The 21,471-nt window shown below is 38.4% G+C and overlaps 1 protein-coding gene across 2 annotated transcripts in view; it reads left to right on the forward strand.

Annotated features, from left to right (window-relative positions):
* Window positions 1-20,585, forward strand: part of LOC137654743 (uncharacterized) — a 156,342-nt gene extending 135,757 nt beyond the window's left edge. For both annotated transcript variants that reach the window (XM_068388660.1, XM_068388661.1), the window contains exons 70-81: window positions 568-703; window positions 1,188-1,390; window positions 2,130-2,280; window positions 2,683-2,927; window positions 3,346-3,485; window positions 3,922-4,143; window positions 4,606-4,727; window positions 16,394-16,536; window positions 16,895-17,006; window positions 17,162-17,299; window positions 18,358-18,575; window positions 19,743-20,585. In XM_068388660.1, the coding sequence (XP_068244761.1) occupies window positions 568-703; window positions 1,188-1,390; window positions 2,130-2,280; window positions 2,683-2,927; window positions 3,346-3,485; window positions 3,922-4,143; window positions 4,606-4,727; window positions 16,394-16,536; window positions 16,895-17,006; window positions 17,162-17,299; window positions 18,358-18,575; window positions 19,743-19,859 (1,947 nt within the window). In that variant the 3' untranslated portion in view covers window positions 19,860-20,585. The remainder of the gene's footprint in view (window positions 1-567; window positions 704-1,187; window positions 1,391-2,129; window positions 2,281-2,682; window positions 2,928-3,345; window positions 3,486-3,921; window positions 4,144-4,605; window positions 4,728-16,393; window positions 16,537-16,894; window positions 17,007-17,161; window positions 17,300-18,357; window positions 18,576-19,742) is intronic.
* The last annotated feature ends 886 nt before the right edge of the window (window positions 20,586-21,471 follow it).

Raw genomic sequence — 21,471 nt, forward strand, 5'->3', positions numbered from 1 at the left:
AAGATTTTACAATCTTCTCAGGATTTACCAATAGTAATGTACGTTTTGCTATTAAGACACTATGAAAACAATTGTAAATTTAATCTTACAATTCTACCATTTTGGTAACTTTAAATTAATTTCATGAAATAGTATTGAACCAATTACCTAACTTAGTAAGAGGAGGATAACTGACTAAATGTTGAAAAGAAAGAGAAAGAAATCTACCTAAAAGCAAAGAAAGTTTTAGTCAGGCCCATTTTCTTCTTATCTGATATAACTTCTAGGCATAAATTGTGTTGTGGGAATAATCTTAGAGAAATATTATTCAATAAATTGTTCTTGCAATTGCAAGAATAAAATCAATAGATCACATTTATATACCTTTCAGTTAAATAATAATTATTCAATAACAATATCAGTAGGAATCGTTCATTATTTGTTATAATTTATGAAACCTTTCATAGCCGGCTATGAGGAATTTAGAACCTCTCTTGTCATTTCTTCAATGTAACGAGTTTGGATATAAAGTGGGGAAAATATTGTTATTGTAAACTGACTTTTGAGTGATGTCTTTTCTCATTCCAGGACATTCCTGAATACAAGAACATAAGGTGGGTGCGAGACTCGCTATTTTCCAGCTCCAATACAACTGTACTTGACCGATGGTACAAGTACTGGAACCTTAACTTCAATCCTGCTACTTGGGTTCCACCTTTCCCTGGTGAGTTTACGGAAAGATTCCATACTTTTTTCCCCTTGTAGTTTGTATCTTTCACTCCTTACTCCTTTATTTTTATTTTTATTATTATTATTACTTGCTAAGCTACAACCCTAGTTGGAAAAGCAGGATTCTATAAGCCCAGGGGCTTCAACAGGAAATATAGCCCAGTGAGGAAAGGAAACAAGGAAAAATAAAATTTTAAGAACAGTAACAATATTGAAATAAAGATCTTTGTTATAAACTGTGACAAAACAAGAGGAAGAGAAATAATTTGATGTTTTGTGGGATTTATTCAGCCTCTCGCTCGAATCCCTAAAATGGCAGCCAAGTTTTTTTTGTTTCTGGTCAATAATCTTTCATAGCCTTCGGAATATGGCATCACTGGCTAATAGGTCCCTTGAATATTAGTATGCCACATTTAATTAATTAAACTAATAAATGGAAACTATTTAATCTACTAACCAATAATACATTTCCTTTACAGCAACTGGATACATGATTGGAGAACAGCACTTTGTTACTTTCGATGGTCGACACATTGAATACAAAGGTCGTTGCCAGCACCTCCTGGCAGCAGACATGATAGGTGGATGGTGGGCTGTTACTGTAAATTATCATAGTCTTTCTTCAAGGACGATTGTTGTTTATATTGATAATACTGAAATAGAATTATCAAGAGATTTCAGAGTAAGTAAATCCTTTATTTGATTTCATTTGGCATTATTTATTTTTAAAACTATGAAAAATATAAAAAGAAATTCCAATTTGATTATATACTGTAAATCTTTAGATAAATAGTCAAGATTTATGAATATACTTTGTCACACTCTCTCTCTCTCTCTCTCTCTCTCTCTCTCTCTCTCTCTCTCTCTCTCTCTCTCTCTCTCTCTCTCTCTCTCTCTCTCTCTTTTCTCAAGTATGGCCTTTTGGAGTTTCCAAACAATGTAACGTAGTTTAGGCACAATATGTCATTCAATTGCTAACAATAATTAGCATATATTCTTGAAAGGGATAAAGTCCATTAATACTCTCTCAGAACATAGTTTTTAATTACATGTATTTCAATAATTTGTGATGGTATTCAAGGTTGGAGAAATGTTATTCATATGTAACGGGCCGAGAGAAGGTTGTGAACTCAAAGGCAGGTTGGAAACAACTGAGTTAGTTTATTGTAGAACACTCTCCTTTATATACAAAATCTCAAAGCAACAAGAATTTTCATGTTGAGAAATCGACAATGTTACAGAGGAAAAGAGCAGACATGATTTTTCAGGTTCTTTTTAGTGCGAGGGGAGAGCGAAGATACAAGCACAAAATGAACTATGTACGATCATGTGACACACGGTTGGTACACATACCAAAACACCTGCTGGTGAGTTGAGTCTTGCCTCAGATATTTGAAATCAATATCATCTTTCCATTTCAGGTAACAATTAATGGTAGATCAACGGAACTTCCTACATCTGTACCATATGCGACCATTACTCGATGGTTACATAAAGTGGAGATCCACACACACTTCGGTCTAACTGTGATTTGGAATCTTGCCCATGATGTTCTCTCTGTTCGAGTACATGGTATGTTCTTCATGGATTTCATGTATCTGGACGATTCTCCAGTTGTCTGTCCTCTAAAAGACCAAAATACTATACAGTATTTTAGAATATTATATATGCAACAGTTGTCCTTAATTCATTTAAATCAGCCATTTGTGCTTTCCTGTATTTGCATATTTCTTTTTTTTACACTAATTCCCAAAAGTGATTTTTTTTTTTTTTTTTTTTTTTTTTGCAATTCCAGTACACATGTAAATATTGTTTCTTTTGTTGTCCTTAATTCATTTAAATCAGCTTTTTGTGCTTTCCTGTATTTGCATATTTTCTTTTTTTACAGTAATTCCCAAAAGTTTTTTTTGTTTTTTTTTCTCTTTTTTTCTTTTTCCAGTACACATGTAAATATTGTTTCTTTTGTTGTACCAGGCTTATACTTTGACAAAACTGGAGGCCTGTTAGGTATCTATAACAACGAGCCTTCTGATGACATGAGGTTACCCGACAACAGCCTTACAGATGTACCTGGAACACTGGCAGCTGGATGGGAAGTTAGTCGGCGCGAATGTCAGTCCAGTGGTAATATCGCCAGAGGGCGCTCCAAAGTTGATGTACCTGTGTGTTCACAGCTATTCCAGGCCAAGAGCTCACCTTTCAAACATTGCTTCTTCCAGGTATTCATGAAGGAAAAATATTCTTTTTTTCTTTACATATTCAACCAAAAAAGAAATTCAATTATAAAAAGTACTTTCTCCTGTATTAAATCATAAGAAATGTCAGCAGAGGATTGACACAGTTATCATCTCACATCTCACATTGGTTGAAAAAAAAATAAGGGTTTCAGAAGACTTCAAAAATGTCTTTACCAATACTGTGTAGCCAAGGCTATATCAAAGGTAAAACCATAGAGCTAAACCTGAGAAATACTAATTCAGCATAATAAATATTCTAGTGTTAATAAAATCTGGATAAGAAACTGTGTGTGTCGTTAAGCAATAATTTTCCGGACAGGTTAATCAAAATCTGTGCCTCACATACATATAAATTACTGATGTGATGTTATTTTGCCTTTTTTTTTTATCACATTTTCAGGTTGATCCTACTCCATATTTCCACATGTGTCTAGTGGATTATCATAATCAGGAATCAGACACTTGTACAGCAGCCACAGCATACATGACAGCATGTTCTGCTAATAACATACCTGTGAAAATCCCAGTCTTCTGTGTTAGGTAAGGAATCGTTCATAGCTTTTAGATACAATTTCATTGAGACCTTATTTAAACACATTGCTGTATGTTGTTTGTGACTATTCATATTGATTTTATTAAAGCTGTATTATTTATCATTTTTTTTTTCAAAACAATTTTCAGAAAAGGTAAAAGAATAGTCCATGTGATGGCTTCATGTAAACACATGGGTATTCCGTTCCATGTTTAGAATATTGTACTCATGAAGTCAATCATTTTACATTTTGTAGAAAAAACATCAATCATATTAAAACTGTATTAGAAATTTATTCACTAATGCAGATTGTGTTCAGACCACTTGAATTATTGTTAGAAAGTGGCAGTGGTGTATATTGAAAGGAAGACACACTAACATAACATTAACACTGGTTTAAAAGGAGACTTGTTATTAATGCATAGGAAATCCTTACATATACAGTTGTGAGTATAAGACCAGCGATGGAGAGACACACACACTAGAGGAGGGAACATCAACGCTTCTGGAGAAGGAAGACATCCCGAAATCAACCGATATTGTGCTCATGGTTGAAGCCTCGGAGTGCAATGAGGTGCTCTCCATGAAAAAACCTATTAATGCCTTTGAAGTCTTCATTAATGTTATCAATGAAGAAATGACTAAGAAAGGTTTTACATCTGTAAGGTTAGTCTTACAAAGTCAATTTTACCTTTGTTGACTATTTTTTGCAGATTCCTAGTTGATATGAAGCACGTGTGTTTAAATTTTTTAGTCTCCTGAAAAAAATGTTAGAGATAATGCTTTACTTTTATTAAATTCTGGTAATGATCTGCTTAAGTATAGTTTTATTGAGATTCACAGAATTTGTAATTAATTATTGCAAAATATCATTGCGGTATTAACATGATACATTATTGAAAGTGGAATGTGGGTACAATTGTAAGAGTTCATATTTGTGCTGTATTCAAGAGAGGATTTATTTTTGTCAAGCATTTTCTAAGACTAATCAATTAAATTAAGAAGTTATTGTATAGAACTCCTAGAATATATTTCATTTGTATTTTATATATTGGCTCTGCATCTATTTCTGAGAGGTAGATCAATATAAAGAATAAATTATTCACCTACCAATATACAACTTTGCAGGTATGCTTTGGTGGTATATGGTGGAAGAGGGGTGTTCTCATCACCACAAGTCGTCACTGTTGATAACCAAATCTTCACAGAACCACAATACATCCACAAGGCATTGGAACATATTGAGTATGGTAAGTCATTTAATTCTCCTGTCAATTATTTTTTCGTTTATGACACTTTTAGACCAAATATTAGTGTATTTGTGTGCACCACAGCTCTCTTTAATTATTCTAATGTGAAAGGCAAATGGCAATGTCCTTATACAGGGGCAAAAGAATTTATATAACTTATACTTAAATATAGAGTAAAATATTATCTGTCCATAAGAAGAATTAATGACATTTCTAGGTTTTATTAGTACTACTTGGAAGGCTGGTAAATTAAGATGGTATGTTTGAATAGGAATGTACAAAGAACATCTTGCTATTTTGTATGATGAGAAAAGCTTATCAACAGGGTAATAGATTTTACTTTCTCTGGATGTGCACTAGTGTTTGCATTCACACCATATCATTCCACTAATTTTCATACTTTAATGCTGCAAGTTTTCCTATCTTAGTTAACCAATGTAAGATTACTGAAGCCCTGCATCTTCTATCAAGTAATGTTTCAAAGGTCACTACACATGCCGCTATAAGTAATTTGTTTCGTTTTACTTTTCACATTAGGTGTATGGTGAATTAATGATTTAGGAGGGAATCTGTAATTGAGTTTGCCCCAAACATTATAACTTCTTTTATTTCATCATGTTTATGAAATTCAAGGTGGGAATGTAACAGTAGGGTTTTTCGACAATTCTCATTCAGGGAAGTAAAGTAATTCAATGACCTGAGTTGAGTTTTACTGTTTACACGGGACCTTTTACATTGCATTTTACTTTGCCAATCAGTGAATTACTGAAGCATTCAACTTCCTAGTGATCAAGACAGTTTTTAAGAGTAATTTTACTCTCCTCTAATGACTTGGAATTTAATGTATATTTGCCTGCAATGTTATATGGTAAAGGGTAATGAAGATTTTAAGAATTGATTGAATGAATGAGACCTCTGATATAGGCTAAATCTCAGGTCACTACAATATGTATATTTTCCCTCTTTAGAATCAGAATTGGGATACATTCATAGCCTTCTGCAACCGGAATTATCTTATAATTCAGGAGCGAATGTGGGATACCTATTTTCTTCGACATTTTATGTTCTAATTTATTATTTAGTTGTGATTATTTCCTCAAAATATTAATTTACTATCTCCAGACTTATGAAGGATTTGTCTTTTGTATTAAGTTCAAAATAAATTAAGCTTAGGACTACATAGAATTATATCCCAGTTGGGATTTTAGGAAATCTATGTCTTCATAGCAGTAACTGCATATTGGGGTATGCCAAAACCCTCATACGCTGAAAAGAGTAAATTTTAGATAATATTGTTTCTTTATAACCTAGGTCCTAACTAAATATATCCTAGAAAATCTTACTGTAGTTTGAAAATACTTTTGATTGCTTCGAAAAAATTATTTGTACTTTACCATCTTTGAACTGAAGTGTTTTTTTTTTTTTTTAAATATTTAACTTAGCCAGTGAATATATATAGCTGCAACTCTGTTGCTCGACCGACAAAAAACTGTAAAAACTCGCCAGCGATCGCTATACAGGTTGCGGGTGTGCCCATCAGCGCCAACTGTCGGCCAGATACCATACTCAATGTAAACAAAGACTCAATTTCTTCTCTGTCGACGTGTCGACAAGACGTACTTTTACTCGCTGTAGAACCTGGAGTTTTCTCAACATATTTGGTGAAGTACTTCATTTTGGTTTGAGCTTTCGCAGTGCAGGTGTTTTATCTTCATCTTAAATCTTGAACTCGTTTTGGATAGATTTAATTTTTGGTGACAAAGAGAGTATGGACTTTCTTTGACTTTTAAATGGCCGACCCTTCCCTTAGACGGAAGTGTGTTTAGGCTTTTAGTAATTATCTTATCACGTTATAGATTAATTATAGATTTTCCTCTATATATTTTATATCTCACCGCCTTTATTAGGCCTCTTCGATTAACTTTCCATTTATAATAAACATAAAAAAAAAAAATAAATTTTAATGTTTTGTTTATATGCGACCTTTCCTGAGAGTAGGCGGTCCTAACTTGGAAACCGAAGTTAAACAACGTTGAGCCCTTTCAATCGTAAATAGCTTTTAAAGAGCTAATGATTTAAAACTTTTTGAATGAATATTTTTAATAAATATTTTATGGAAGAATTTCTTTGAATAGTCTTCGTACTGTTTTCAAAGATGAACTAACGTGTAGTTTATTTATGCTACGCAGTTTGCGCTCTATCGTTACGATAGAGAGAGAGAGTATCACGGTTTCACTTTGCAGAAAGAGTAAATCGATTCTGACGTTTTGTTCATTCTTCTTTCAAAGCTTAAATATTTTAAATTCTATTTTAAAGGAACTTTTTAATTGAAAAACCTTTCAGTTTTTTCCTTTGGTCAAATAACATGTTTTTTTGACGAAATGTAATTGGGCTCTTCTCTTAGGTGCGAAATCAAGAGAGAAAGAGAGAGAGAGATAGAGACGGAGGGAGAGAGAGGAGAGAAAACGTTCCGTTCAAGCGGGTAACGTTGTTCTCGAGTTACTCTCGTCCCTAGTCTCTATACGGGGAGAAAGGATAAAACGTTTTTTAATTTTATTTTCATCCCCAGGCAATGTACGGTGAGAGATTGAAAACGTAGTTTTGAATGAACTAGTGTTTCTTCTCTTCCCCAACCACTGATTTTTTTTTTTTATCTTAAAAGATGTTTACTGTTTTTTTGCTGGTATTAATGTGCTTGCATTATACGACTGATTTCGCATTTACTACCTTTTGATGAGGGTAGAATTGCGTGCTTCAGGTAGAAATCAGTAAAAGTTTCGATTTCAGTGAAATAAGTGCAAAACAGAAAATCGTAGTGATAAAGTGATATTGCACAGTGTTACAGTGTTGCGTCCGAGGGTTCGTCTGTTCGTGCCTGTCGTTCACCTAGTCCGGGACCTTTTGCAAGCTCCCAAGCCCAGGGGAGAAGTAATGTCGTACGACTTATGGGTTCGAGAGGCCTTGATCAGCGAACAGACGTTTCCCTCTATGGTATCGGGTGTATCTTACCAAGATCTCCCCTACCATAAGGCGAGAGAGACAATTTTCTCCTCGTCATCCGAAGGCTTTTCGCATAAGAAACCTGAAACAAGGTTTCGAGGCCTTTAAGCGAAAGTCAGTCCTTTCAGGACAGGTCCAGCGTCCTGGTTGCAGCCAATAGGACAGCTCTGACCCTATGCAGTCATCGGAAAACTGCTCGCCGCCTAACAAAAGCGTAACACACACTCCGAGAGTCTTTTTTGTTGGCAAAGTGTTGCGGTCACAGACGTTACCCTCGTCTCTTACCGCAACCATTCCCGTTGATCCTAAATGGGTTGTACGGCAAGACATGCAGAATAAGCTTGCCTCCCTTATGGAAGACTATTCTGCCGATTAGTCCGTTGAGCCTAGCCGTTTATCTCATTGAGATCCTGGCTTTCAGCCAACCTAACGTTCCTTTGTGCGTCCTGTTGACGTTGGCGTAGCTAAGTCACGTCAGTCAGGTTGTTTAGAACCACACTCGATGCGGTCTCGTGTGGATTTTCAGCCACATTTGGATGTTAGGCCACTTGCTGATGCTCCTGTTGACGTTCAGGACGTTCGCTAACAATCGGAGTTGACTTGTTTTGACGCTGAGCGTCAACCTCCGCATTCTAGAGTTGTTTTAACTGCTCAGTCTAGGCAGTCAAAGCAGTCTCGAGTGGACGCTGTGCGTCCTCACGCACCTGTTGTTGTTGACAGTTCACAGACTGTCAAGCAGTTACATGACGTTGCGTCCTGGTCTCTCGCACCTGTTGTTGTTGACAGTTCACAGACTGTCAAGCAGTTACATGACGTTGCGTCCTGGTCCGCTACTAATGCACCAGTGCGTGTGGACTCTGCTTGTAAAGCATTGCCACCACGGTAGGTCTCTCCCTTGCTTGAGACTCAGCTATTATCGGACAAGGTTCCTTTAGATGAGGAAGTTGCTGTTCCCCCTCCTACTGATATTCCCTTGAGGACTCTGTCAGACGGAGAGGAGCCTAATGCTGCTTATCCCTCTATGGACTTTAATTAAATCATGCTGATTTTTAAGGATCTTTGTCCGGATCTTTTTGTAACTGCTGCTCCTCGTTCGCCTAAACGTCAGAGCTTACACTAGGCCTAGCTACTTCGAAGCCGTTGTTTATAAGCTAGTGCTCTCTCGCTCTCCTAGAGAGCTTTACGTTTGCTAGGCGACTGGTTTATCACCAGGAGGAGTTTGGGGGATACAGCCTTTGCTTTCCCTTCTTTTAAACTGGCTTATAGAGCGAGAGCCTGATATGACACGAGAGAAGTTCTCGGCTTGGGAGTTCCTGCCTCTGCCCAGATAGACTTCTCAAATCTAGTAGACTCTCCCTGGCGCCTGGCCAGGAGACGCTCCAAGATTTTACAGGTCAACTTCACAGCTGTTTTCGAGCCTTTGAAGTTTTGCTGTATAATTATGTCATGCATAAACAAGGCTTTCAGGGATGGCTCCAATGATCTGACAGCCACGTTCTCTGCAGGGACAAGTCCCTCAGGGATGGCTCCATGATTTGGCAGCCATGTTCACTGCAGGAGTACGTAAGAGGCAAGTGCGCTCAATGTGTTCATTGTCAAGACAAACTTCACGATGAAGTCTACCAGGCTGTCTTGACAGCATTTATGGAAGGCGACTGGATGGTCTCTCTCGACCTTCAGGAGGCTTACTTCCACATTCCTTTACACCCGGATTCCCAACCGTTTCTGAGGTTTGTTCACAGGAATGTGGGGTACCAGTTTCGAGCTATCGGAGATCAGAGCCTCCCTGTACTTAGACGACTGGCTTCTCAGAGCCTCTTCCAGTCATCGCTGTCTGAAGGATCTCAATTGGACTCTAGATCTGGCCAAGGAATTGGGACTCCTAGTCAATTTGGAAAAGTCACAGCTGGTCCCATCCCAAACTATTCTGTATTTAGGGATGGAGATTCACAGTCAAGTTTTTCGGGCTTTTCCGTCGGCCCCCAGAATAGTTCAAGCCCTGCTCTCCATCCAGAAGATGCTGAAGAAAGAACGCTGCTCAGTCAGGCTGTGGATGAGTCTGGTAGGGACGCTATTATCCCTGGAGCAATTTGTCTCTTTAGGAAGGCTACACCTCCGTCCTCTTCAATTCCATCTGGCTTTTCCCTGGAAAAAGGACAAGACGCTAGAGGCGGTCTCGATCCCGATTTCCGAAAAGATAAAGTCTTGTCTGACTTGGTGGAAGGACAATATCAGCCTACGAGAGGGTCTTCCCCTGGCAGTTCAGATACCCAACCACGTTCTCTTCTCGGACGCATCGGTCTTGGGCTGGGGCGCAACGCTGGACGGTCGGGAATGCTCAGGTCTGTGGAACTCGAGTCAGAGGAGCATGCATATCAACAGCAAGGAGCTTTTGGCGGTTCATCTGGCCTTGATAAGCTTCGAGAATCTCCTTCGAGGCAAGGTGGTGGAGGTAAACTCGGATAACACCACGGCCTTGGCGTACATTTACAAACAGGGAGGTACCCACTCACTGACTTTGTACGAGGTCGCAAGGGACCTGCTCATCTTGTCAAAAGATCGAGGCATCTCCCTAGTAACGAGGTTCATCCAGGGCGACTTGAACGTCCTAGCAGATTGTCTCAGTCGGAAAGGTCAAGTAATTCCAATCGAATGGACCCTCCACAAGGATGTGTGCAAGAGACTTTGGTCGACTTGGGGTCAACCCACCATAGATCTCTTTGCAACCTCGCTGACCAAGAGGCTTCCAATCTATTGCTCTCCAGTCCCGGACCCAGCAGCAATACATATAGATGCCTTCCTCCTAGATTGGTCACATCTGGATCTTTACGCATTCCCACCATTCAAGATTGTCAACAAGGTACTGCAGAAGTTCGCCTCTCACGAAGGGACAAGGTTGACGTTAGTTGCTCCCCTCTGGCCCACGAGAGAATGGTTCACCGAGGTACTTCGATGGTTAGTAGACGTTCCCAGAAGTCTTCCTCTAAGAGTAGACCTTCTACGTCAGCCATACGTAAAGAAGGTACACCAAAGCCTCCACGCTCTTCGTCTGACTGCCTTCAGACTATCGAAAGACTCTCGAGAGCTAGAGGCTTTTCGAAGGAGGCAGCCAGTGCGATTGCTAGAGCAAGGAGAGCTTCTACCATTAGAGTCTACCAATCGAAGTGGGAAGTTTTCCGAGACTGGTGCAAGTCAGTTTCTGTATCCTCGACCAGTACCTCTGTAGCCAAATAGCTGATTTTCTCTTATACCTGAGAAAAGGACGATCCCTTTCAGCTCCCACTATCAAGGGCTACAGAAGCATGTTGGCATCGGTCTTCCGGCATAGAGGCTTAGATCTTTCAACAATAAAGATCTGCAAGACCTCCTTAAGTCTTTCGAGACCACTAAGGAGCGTCGTTTGGCTACTCTTGGGTGGAATTTAGACGTGGTCCTAAGATTCCTCATGTCAGACAGGTTTGAGCCTTTACAGTCAGCCTCCCTGAAAGATCTCACTCTTAAGACTCTTTTCCTGGTATGCTTAGCCTCAGCTAAAAGAGTCAGTGAGATTCATGCCTTCAGCAAGAACATCGGATTTTCGTCAGAAAAGGCCACTTGTTTTCTGCAACTTGGTTTTCTAGCCAAAAATGAGCTACCTTCTCGTCCTTGGCCTAAATCTTTCGATATTCCCAGCTTATCGGAGATCATAGGCAATGAACTAGAAAGAGTCTTATGCCCTGTTAGAGCTCTTAAGTTCTACTTAGCTCGTACTTAACCTTTACGAGGCCAATCTGAAGCGTTATGGCGTTCGGTTAAGAAACCATCCTTGCCTATGTCAAAGAATGCTTTGTCATATTTTATCAGATTGTTAATACGAGAAGCTCATTCACACTTGAGTGAGGAAGACCGATCTTTGCTTAAGGTTAAGACGCACGAGGTTAGAGCTGTAACAACTTCCGTGGCCTTTAAGCAAAATAGATCTCTGCAAAGTATCATGGACGCAACCTATTGGAGAAGCAAGTCAGTGTTCGCGTCATGTTACTTAAAAGGTGTCCAGTCTCTTTACGAGAACTGCTACACCCTGGGACCATTCGTAGCAGCGAGTGTAGTAGAGGGTGAGGGCTCAACCACTACAATTCCCTAATTCCATATCCTTTTAATCTGTCTCTTGAAATGTTTTAATGTTTTTATGGGTTGTCCGGAAGGCTAAGAAGCCTTTCGCATCCTGTTTGATTTGGCGGGTGGTCAAAGTCATTTCTTGAGAGCGCCCAGATTAGGGGTTTGATGAGGTCCTGTTGTATGGGTTGCAGCCCTTGATACTTCAGCTCCTAGGGGTCTGTCAGCATCCTAAGAGGATCGCGAGGCTCCGTAAGGAAGACGTACTTACAAGGCAGAGTAATCTTCTAAGTCGACTTCCTTACCAGGTACCTATTTATTTTGTTTTTGTTATATTGATAACTTCTAAAATGAAATAAAAACTCTTAGCTTATATGATGTAAACATATTTAACTGGTCTCTACCCACCACCCTGGGTGTGAATCAGCTATATATATTCACCGGCTAAGTTAAATATTTAAAAATGATATTTTAATTATAAAATAAATTTTTGAATATACGTACCCGGTGAATATATAAATTAAACGACCCTCCCTTCCTCCCCAATAGAGACGCAGTGGGATGAGAAGAAATTGAGTCTTTGTTTACATTGAGTATGGTATCTGGCCGACAGTTGGCGCTGATGGGCACACCCGCAACCTGTATAGCGATCGCTGGCGAGTTTTTACAGTTTTTTGTCTGTCGAGCAACAGAGTTGCAGCTATATATATTCACCGGGTAAGTATATTCAAAAATTTATTTTATAATTAAAATATCCTTTTTTTTTCTGATGGAAAAGAACTTAATGGAATTGGGCACCTTGAGAACTTTAAAGTATAACGAAGACTATTTATAGATTATTTTCCTGAAAATCAATATAAGTGTACCATCTTTTCTTCTTTTTATTACAAAATAGCACACATGATTACAATGTTTTTATATGCTGTGTAATGATGATAATGATGAAAATGTTAAAAACAAAAACAACAATAATAATAATAATTAGTAAAATGGCACTTGAATATGTAGCCTATATATGTATTCATAAGTGAACTATTTCACAGCCTTATTCTTCTGTGTCTTCAAAATATTGCATGAATTTTAACATAGGTGCAGTGAGTTTAGAATCAAGTGTTCTCACCCATGCATTTAATTTAGACCCCCTCATTATGCAAGGCTGCTACATATCATACTAAAAGACCATAGAAACATACTGTATACTGTATAATTATCACAAACTCTCTCCCTCCTCCGACCCTACATCCAACAATGTCAGATTCCTACACGAGGGGATCCACGAAAGAACAGACCCTACGGGCCGAAGTCTAGACCATGCTAGAGTAGGTTGCTCTCTAAGAGGTCCCAAAAGTGTCTCCAGGCTTCCACAGTCACTTATTTCTGGTCAAAAAAGCTTCTGGGGGCAGGAGACCATTCATTGACCTCTCTATCTTGCATGGGTTTATACATCAGACCTTGTTCAAGATGGAGACGGCCCAATTGGTCAAACAGGCTGTCAAACCTCAGGACTTCATGGTATCAATAGACCTCAAGGACGCATACTTCCAGATCCCCATTTATCCATCCTCAAGGAAGTACCTAAGATTCCCATTAGGAGGAAAGATATACTAATTCAAGGTGCTATGCTTTGGCCTGTCCACAGCACCTCAGGTGTTCACACGGGTATTCACCCTAGCGTCCACCTGGGCACACAAGAACGGCATTCGTCTGCTTTGATACCTGAATGATTGGCTCATTTTTGCAGACTCGAGAGAGTCTTTTCTCGCCCATCGAGACAGACTTCTCGCATTTTGCATGGATCTGAGGATCGTGGTAAATTACGAGAAGTCCCACCTGCACCCAATTCAAGACTCAGTATATCTAGGAATGAGAAAGAATCAGGACCAAACTAGGCAAGATCTTTCTGTTCGGGGAATGAATAGAGACTGATAAAGATAGCCAGATCTTCCTCTCTCGAGACAAATTGCCAGCACATCAGTGGCAAATGCTATTGGGGCACTTAACTTCTCTAGAGAAGCTAGTCCCCAATGGTCGTATCTTCTCTCACCTCCCCTGGGTTTGTTGCTCTTCACAGATGCTTCATAAGAAGGCGTGGGGGTGGTCACCTGTTGCACCTCACAGTATCCGGACGGTGATTCGAATCCAAATAACAGTGCCACATAAACCTCTTGGAAATAAGGGCAACTTTTCTATCCCTCAAGCACTTCCATCGACTCCTTTCAGGGCACTCCACGGTGTTGATGAACAAAACACCATGGTAGTGTCACACGTAAACAAACAAGAAGGTACCTTTTCACAGCTAGGCCAGCTGGCTGTAGAAGTCCTCAGGTGGACGGAAAACAATTTGGTAGCTTTTTCAGCATCGTTCATACCAAGAAAGAAGAACACGCTGGTGGACAATCCAATTAGGAGGACTCAAATAGTAGGCTCCAAATGGTCTTTGAAACAACAGGTAGCTAACAAAGTTTTGACTGTGGGGTTTGCCGACTATCAACCTGTTTGCAACATCCCTCAACCTGAAGCTTCCGGTGTTCTGCTCCCCAATACTGGATTCACAGGCATTCTGGCAAGACACCTTTCAATCCCATAGGACGGATGGACGTTAATGCATTTTCCCCCCCTTCTGCCTAGTAAGGAGGCATTCAAAGATCTGTCGATGACCCTAATAGCTCCGCTGTGGCATCATGTAGAGTGGTTTACTGACCTTCTACATCTGCTAACGGAGGCACTGAGATAGCTCCTTACACTTTCCGATCTACTCAGACAACCACATATAAAGATATTCCATCACAAAGAAGACCTTTTTGAGACCAGTTGCAAAGAGAATGGCAGTATACATCTGGGAGTCATCTGCCTCTGTATATCAGGCAAAGTGGTCTGTCTTTTGTGGTTTGTGTTGTCAATGGGTTATCACTCTTGTCAGTGCCACTATTCCAACAATATTAGTTTTTATTGTATATCAGGGAGGAAAAATTGTGTTCATTGTAGGGCTATTGCACAGCCTTGAGCCTCGTATTTAAGCTGAATAAAGTTAACATTTCCTCCTCGACAGAATTCTCTCTCTTCATATGAAATTTTGAGCACACATGCCCTCAGTCAGAAGTTAGACTACCTCCTTGGAACATAATTAAAGCCCTACGTTCACTAAAAGAAGCCCCTTACAAACCTCTTTGTCAAGCCTCAGATCGAGACTACTAAAGAGATCCAGTGAGCTTCATGGTCTGTCCTATGACATCGCCCATTCAAGGGATGAGGGTTGTGGTACTCAGATTTGTCCTTGAGTTCATAGCTAAGATTCAAAATCTGACTGTAGCGGATTCTAGATTCGAGCTCATCTGCCTGTAACTGATGACTCGGATCAACCATTACTCTTCCCTGTGAGAGTACTAAGGAGATATTTGAAGAGAACCAAAAGAGCCCACCCACAGATCAACAGGTTCTTTGTAAACACTGGGAAGAATAAAAGGGAGATTACAAAGAACTCAGTTTCTTCCTGGATAAGGCAGGTTATTGTAAGAGCCATTCTTCAAGATCACTCTCATTCCGGCTGCCATCCCCATGCCATTGACGCCTGGGGTATCGTTACGTCCCTGGCGTTTAAAAAGAATTTCTCTGTGACACACGTTACAAGCGGCCATGTGGAAATGACAAACAACGTTCACCGCCCACTACCTGCAAGACATAACCCACAGGAACCTAGAAACAATGTTGGTTGGGGGCAGATGTTACCTGCAAGTAAGACTAGAATGAAAGTGTGAGTGACTGGGCACTTCCTACTTCATTTTCCCCTCTCTTGGGGCTTGGCATCAGAGGAACTTTGCAAGCTGATCTCCTCTTACCTACAATTGGGTACCATGCTTTTTGTGCAACCTAAAATACTTTTGTATATTTGCTATGTCCCTGTCCTCCATGCGAGTTGGAGTTGGGCAATGTCTATTTTAAGTGAGGAATTTAGCTCCTAATTTACGCTTATGTGGTCAAGTCACACTACTAAATTCTACGCTAGCACCAATGCCTAGGCCGTTATCCTTTAAGGATCACGAGATGTTAGGGTTCCCTCTAAAAAGCTCATGCATAGCACAGAGGGACACCCCGGGACAGTCTCCAGTCAGTTTGTTTAGGGACTTCCACCCACCATAAGGTGAGTCTCCTATGTAAAGAGCATGAGGTATGTACTGCATCTAGTGCAGTAATAAGTGACAAATTTGAAATCTTTTCTATTTTCCCTAACAATACAAACCTGAAGCTTTTTACACATACTGGTCCCACCATCACCCACCCCCAGAAATTCAGCCACAATTGCAAAGTGATAGTGTTTACTAGTGCTGGCGTGAGCAGGGTGTTGGATTACCCCCGCTACCCCTTCCCACTAACTAGCAGAGGGTAGTTACACCTCGCAAAATCTTAATGGCTAGTTTTCAGCTATCGCCAAAATAATACTCCTATGTAAAGAGCTTCAGGTTTGTATAGATTGAAAAAATACAAATTATTTCAAATTTGTTATAATAATTTATTATAGTATTTATTTTTCATATATTTTGAAGCTTTTCTTTACCTTAACTATGTATCCTCAGCCAATCATGCTGGAGAGGAATTCTACTGGGTGGAAGATGCATTTAATGCCTTCACTTACTCTGCTGGACTCAACTTCAAAGCTGGAGTCAGCGTCACTTTCATACTGTTCCCTTGTGAATCATGTCAGCCATCTCTACGTTCGGTACGTATTTTTTAAGGTTATCTGCAGAATACCTCAACTGTTCTTAATTTGTAATGAATTCAGAGAACATGAATATTGTTGTTACTTGTTTGCAGTATTTTCATTAACAATAATGATATACATTATATTCAATAAAATTAATTCAAATTAATATAGCTAGAGAATTTCTTTTGCAAAATATGTCTTTCATTAACAAGATTTATGCTATGAATAATTATGACCAAAATATATATTAGAAAATCTAACAGTGTAGGCTATTCATTTTGCTCATTGTTGTACATTTCTAATATTTCATTGAGCACATCTGGTATATGCCTTCCAATATGGCTAATGCATTCTCTTAAAAATGATTTTACAGATTGACTACAGCACAATGTACCACATTTTACTGGAGTATTCTGTAACCCTCCACGTTTTCAACCATAATCTCTTTGACATCCCCAAAGACAAGGAAAAGAAAAAGTTATTGGGTATGACTAAACGTATTTTTCATTCGTTTAATGACTGCATGATGAGTCCTATTCTTTCAAAATGTGAGCAGTAATATGTGATTTATCGGCATCCTCTCAACTTTTAAGTGAACTTTGCCAGAAATTGGGATTAATTTCAACTTCCTTATCCCCAGGTATGGATAGTGATAATGCATATACACTGAAAGATGCAAGAAAAATAGATCTAGCTGGGGATCCAGTTCTCAGACGCCAGCTGAGTACGCCAAAAGATCAGCTTGGATACTGCGCGCCTCTTGCACTGGAAACCAAAGGTAAGAGTCGCCTGGATTTTAATACTTGACCGCATTTCCATGGAGACTACTTTCCATTGCGTATTTTCTATGTTTATGTGTTATTTATGTGACCTGCCTAAGAAGTTTTTACAAACTATTTATGATATAATTCCTCTAGTATTTGTCATTGCTTGTTTACTTTCATGAGGGATTTTTTTTCATATTTTCTTTGAACTGGCAAGCTTCACTTCTCTTCTGACTTGTGAATTGAGTAAAAGAAGAACTTACTGAAATTATATTTAATTGATGAAGTGATATCAAATTTAACTTTATACAATGCTAGTAGATCCTAATTTTCTTTGCAAGACATTCCTCCAGACTGTAACTGATATAATCATTATGGTTTGTTGAATCTAAACTGCGTATTATTACAAGTCTTGAAATAACATAGAGTACTAATTTATGCAGAAAAGGACTTGTCAGTTGACTAAACAAAACAAGTTAAATCTTCTCTTAGATCTGGCATGTGTAATGGATATTTTTTACATTTTTTTCCCAACATCGTAAATTCTAGGAGAGCCATGAATGAAACAAGGAAAACATGCTTCCCTTCGTAAGGTTCTCAAAATAGTTATATTCTATCACAGGCAAAATGGAACTTGTCATAGGTTATAAAATACAACATAGCAAATCAAAATTAATTGGTTTAGACACTACAGTGACTATTTTCACTCTCCAGATAGTAATATTTTAAATTGAAATTAGAATTTTTTAATTTTCTCATCAAGTTGTTATGAATTTAACATTCGATCTTTTTTATTCTAATGTTTATCAAGCTTTATTCAATACTTCTTTGATGTGTGTTGAAAGCTTTACATTATCTACTTTTCATAACATTGACACAATTTTGATTAAGTATTAGGAACTTATTTATTATAGCATAATAAAGTTTTGGGATATTGAAATTTCTAGTAGTTTTAAGGATGTTCTACCATAATTTTTAAAATAAGATTCATAAATGTGTAGAATCACAATTATTTATATGTTTATATATCTTTTAAATTCCTTTTATAACAATCCAATTCCTCTTTCACCAGGCTCCATATTTACAATAAATGTCATGGAACAAGCTCATAAAAAAGCAGGAGGAAAGCTGAAAAAGAAAGTTGAAAAATTAGCCATGGTATTTGGGAAGCGTGTTGCGATGACAGCTCTTCCACAGCACAGAAAACGGTGTGTTTGTGTTCCTATAACCCCAGATGGTGCTGCCAGTATACAATGTGATAACTGGAGTACAGAACAACTTTCTATTCTGGTAAGTATAGTCTGAACATGATACTGTATGCAAATTCTAACTACTGTAGAGTCTATATTACTGAAGCTTCTCCACATCATGTCTGATTGTGTGGCGCATTTGAATATTACACCTAGCATTTGGCCTGCACTCAAGGATGTTAACCTCCTTGCAGCCAGTCAAAATTTCTCGTCAGCTCAAAAATAAAACAGACTTTCAGTTTCTGTGGGGTTAGATCTAATCAGTATATTCACAATACAGTACAATACAGATTATTTCATCTATAATCTAACAGTATTACATACTGTGGGTAATCCCCACCGATTTAAAATAGTTGATCTCTTGTGCTATACTCAACGTAGCGAGAAAGGGCCAATAAGCAATGTCTCCTGGTTTGAAATGGATTCCCTAAATGAGGCCATGTCTCCACAAATCACTGGCATGCTCTCTCTCTCTCTCTCTCTCTCTCTCTCTCTCTCTCTCTCTCTCTCTCTCTCTCTCTCTCTCTCTCTCTCTCTCTCTCTCTCTCAAGAAGTACCTGTTAATGTTGTAGATAACTGCCTTAGCTATGCTGTGAAAGTGGCCATATGGTGAGCTTGGAGTAGGGAATGGTCCATGCAAGTACAGAATGTGTATGTGTCACAGAGTGTGTAGCGGTAACGTCTGGGATATGAAGGTGGGAGCCCCCACCCCCCGCTGAATGCCACATTGAGGATGGGGGAAACCTTTATATAGAAAACACTCCATAAGCTTTACCTTAGTGGTGGTGTGGAACAAAAGGTAGAGTAATTTTGGATACAATTTTGGAAATACACCAATTTATATAGGAACAGAGAGGGGGGGAAAAGACAGACCACGGTGGAGCGGGGCTGAAGAAAGAAGGCATAAGGGGGGGGAATCCATTCAAAACCAGGTACCCTCCTCTATCACCTCCTTCTTAATACATTGAGTACAAGTATACAGTAATATTGTTAGTCTACTGACATAAAATCAGAGCCTGCAATAACTTTGTGCACATTGGATTATCAGCTACATTTTAAAACTCTAGAAAATGTTGTGTAGTGAAAACTGATTCTGAACAATGAAAAACTGGAAATATTTGAAAATATTTACTAATTACAAGCTTTAAGTCTTTGTAACTGTGATTGTTCTTTTCCCATCTAATTATAATCATTTGACTAATTGCAGAAACAGTACGATACGAAGATGGATATGTCATTTGAGCCGGAGAGTAATATTGGTGAACCCGGTGCCTGTGTCAAGCACAACAGACTAGGTGAATGTATTGATTTACTTGATATGTGAAGATAAATGTAAACTGTAGGTTTCTTTCTTGATAGAATCTGGGAAAGCCCAAATATTGGTGTGTAGTTTCCAGTTTTATCCCTAGTGTTTTTTTATTTAATAGTTTTATGTTCAGTGAGTTTGAGTGTAAAATTTATTTAATGTATTTCAGCAAGTGTCTTTAGATTGAGTCCTTCGTCATTTATTTTATGTTACTTTATGCCCCAGGCAATGTTTCAAATCTAGCCAGTTGTAACTTAAAGAACGTTAATTAGATATAAGTTAATGCCGCTTGACTAGGGTAATGTTACCTCATTATAAATTAGGTTATGGGACAAGTAGATTAATGTTGAAGAATCTTTATCAATAGTTGTTGGCATTTAAAAGATTTTATTTGAATGTTGAAAATTCTTAGAGCTTTGTAAGAGTTAAACATGGAGCTCTGATTCATTTCAATTTCATTATTGCGGCTATTTATAGATTTTAACATTAGGTTCATCATTTGCTCTTTTCCATTTTTAATATTTCAGCTTAATTCTTTGTCATTTTGGTACCATGAGTAGATCATTTCTTCCAGGAAGGATTTTTCTTCTTGTTCAATTAGTAAAGCTATAGAATTAGAGTCTTCTTTATTTATCATATGTAGGTCTACTGTAGTATATGATTCAGACACAGGCACTTTGAAAACTTCATAACAATAAATCACATTCGGATGATTTATGTTGCATCAATAAAATACTGACTCTACATGACTCATTTATTTCCTTCTCATGTTTACAAGCACAACTAACCAGGCTGGAATATTAGCTATTTAATAACAGCAAAGAACCACAGGGAAAATGAAAATACGAAATATACACTTAAGTCCTGACTAGTTTCGTGATACTTCCTCAGAGGACTCTGAGGAAGTATCACGAAACTAGTCAGGACTTAAGTGTATATTTCGTATTTTCATTTTCCCTGTGGTTCTTTTACATATATATATATATATATATATATATATATATATATATATATATATATATATATATATATATATATATATATATATATATATATATATATATATATATGATAAATTTTTTGCACATTTAAACGTGTTTCTTTCATGTTTCAAATAAGCCATATATATTAATACATTAAAGTCTGGATTCTCTTAACAACCTCGGGATCAGAGCCCAAGGCGGAACCGCCCAAAGACTATGATATCGGACCGGCGGGGATTTGAACCCACGTCCAGGATATCTGTATGCCAGTGACCATACCACTCCGCCTTCGTGGCAGAGTGGTATGGTCACTGGCATACAGATATCCTGGACGAGGGTTCAAATCCCCGCCGGTCCGATATCATAGTCTTTGGGCGGTTCCGCCTTGGGCTCTGATCCCGAGGTCGTTAAGAGAATCCAGACTTTAATGTATTAATATATATGGCTTATTTGATATATATATATATATATATATATATATATATCAATATATATATATGTAAAATATGTGTACAGAGAGAGATGGGTTACAATGGTTGTAGTTTGGCAATGGCACCAGCCACACATTGAGATACTATTGCTAGAGAGTTATTGGGTCCTTTGACTGGCCAGGCATTACTACACTGGATTCCTCTCTCTGGTTAAGG

Source organism: Palaemon carinicauda, chromosome 15 (genome assembly GCF_036898095.1).
Source record: "Palaemon carinicauda isolate YSFRI2023 chromosome 15, ASM3689809v2, whole genome shotgun sequence".
Taxonomy (NCBI): domain Eukaryota; kingdom Metazoa; phylum Arthropoda; class Malacostraca; order Decapoda; family Palaemonidae; genus Palaemon; species Palaemon carinicauda.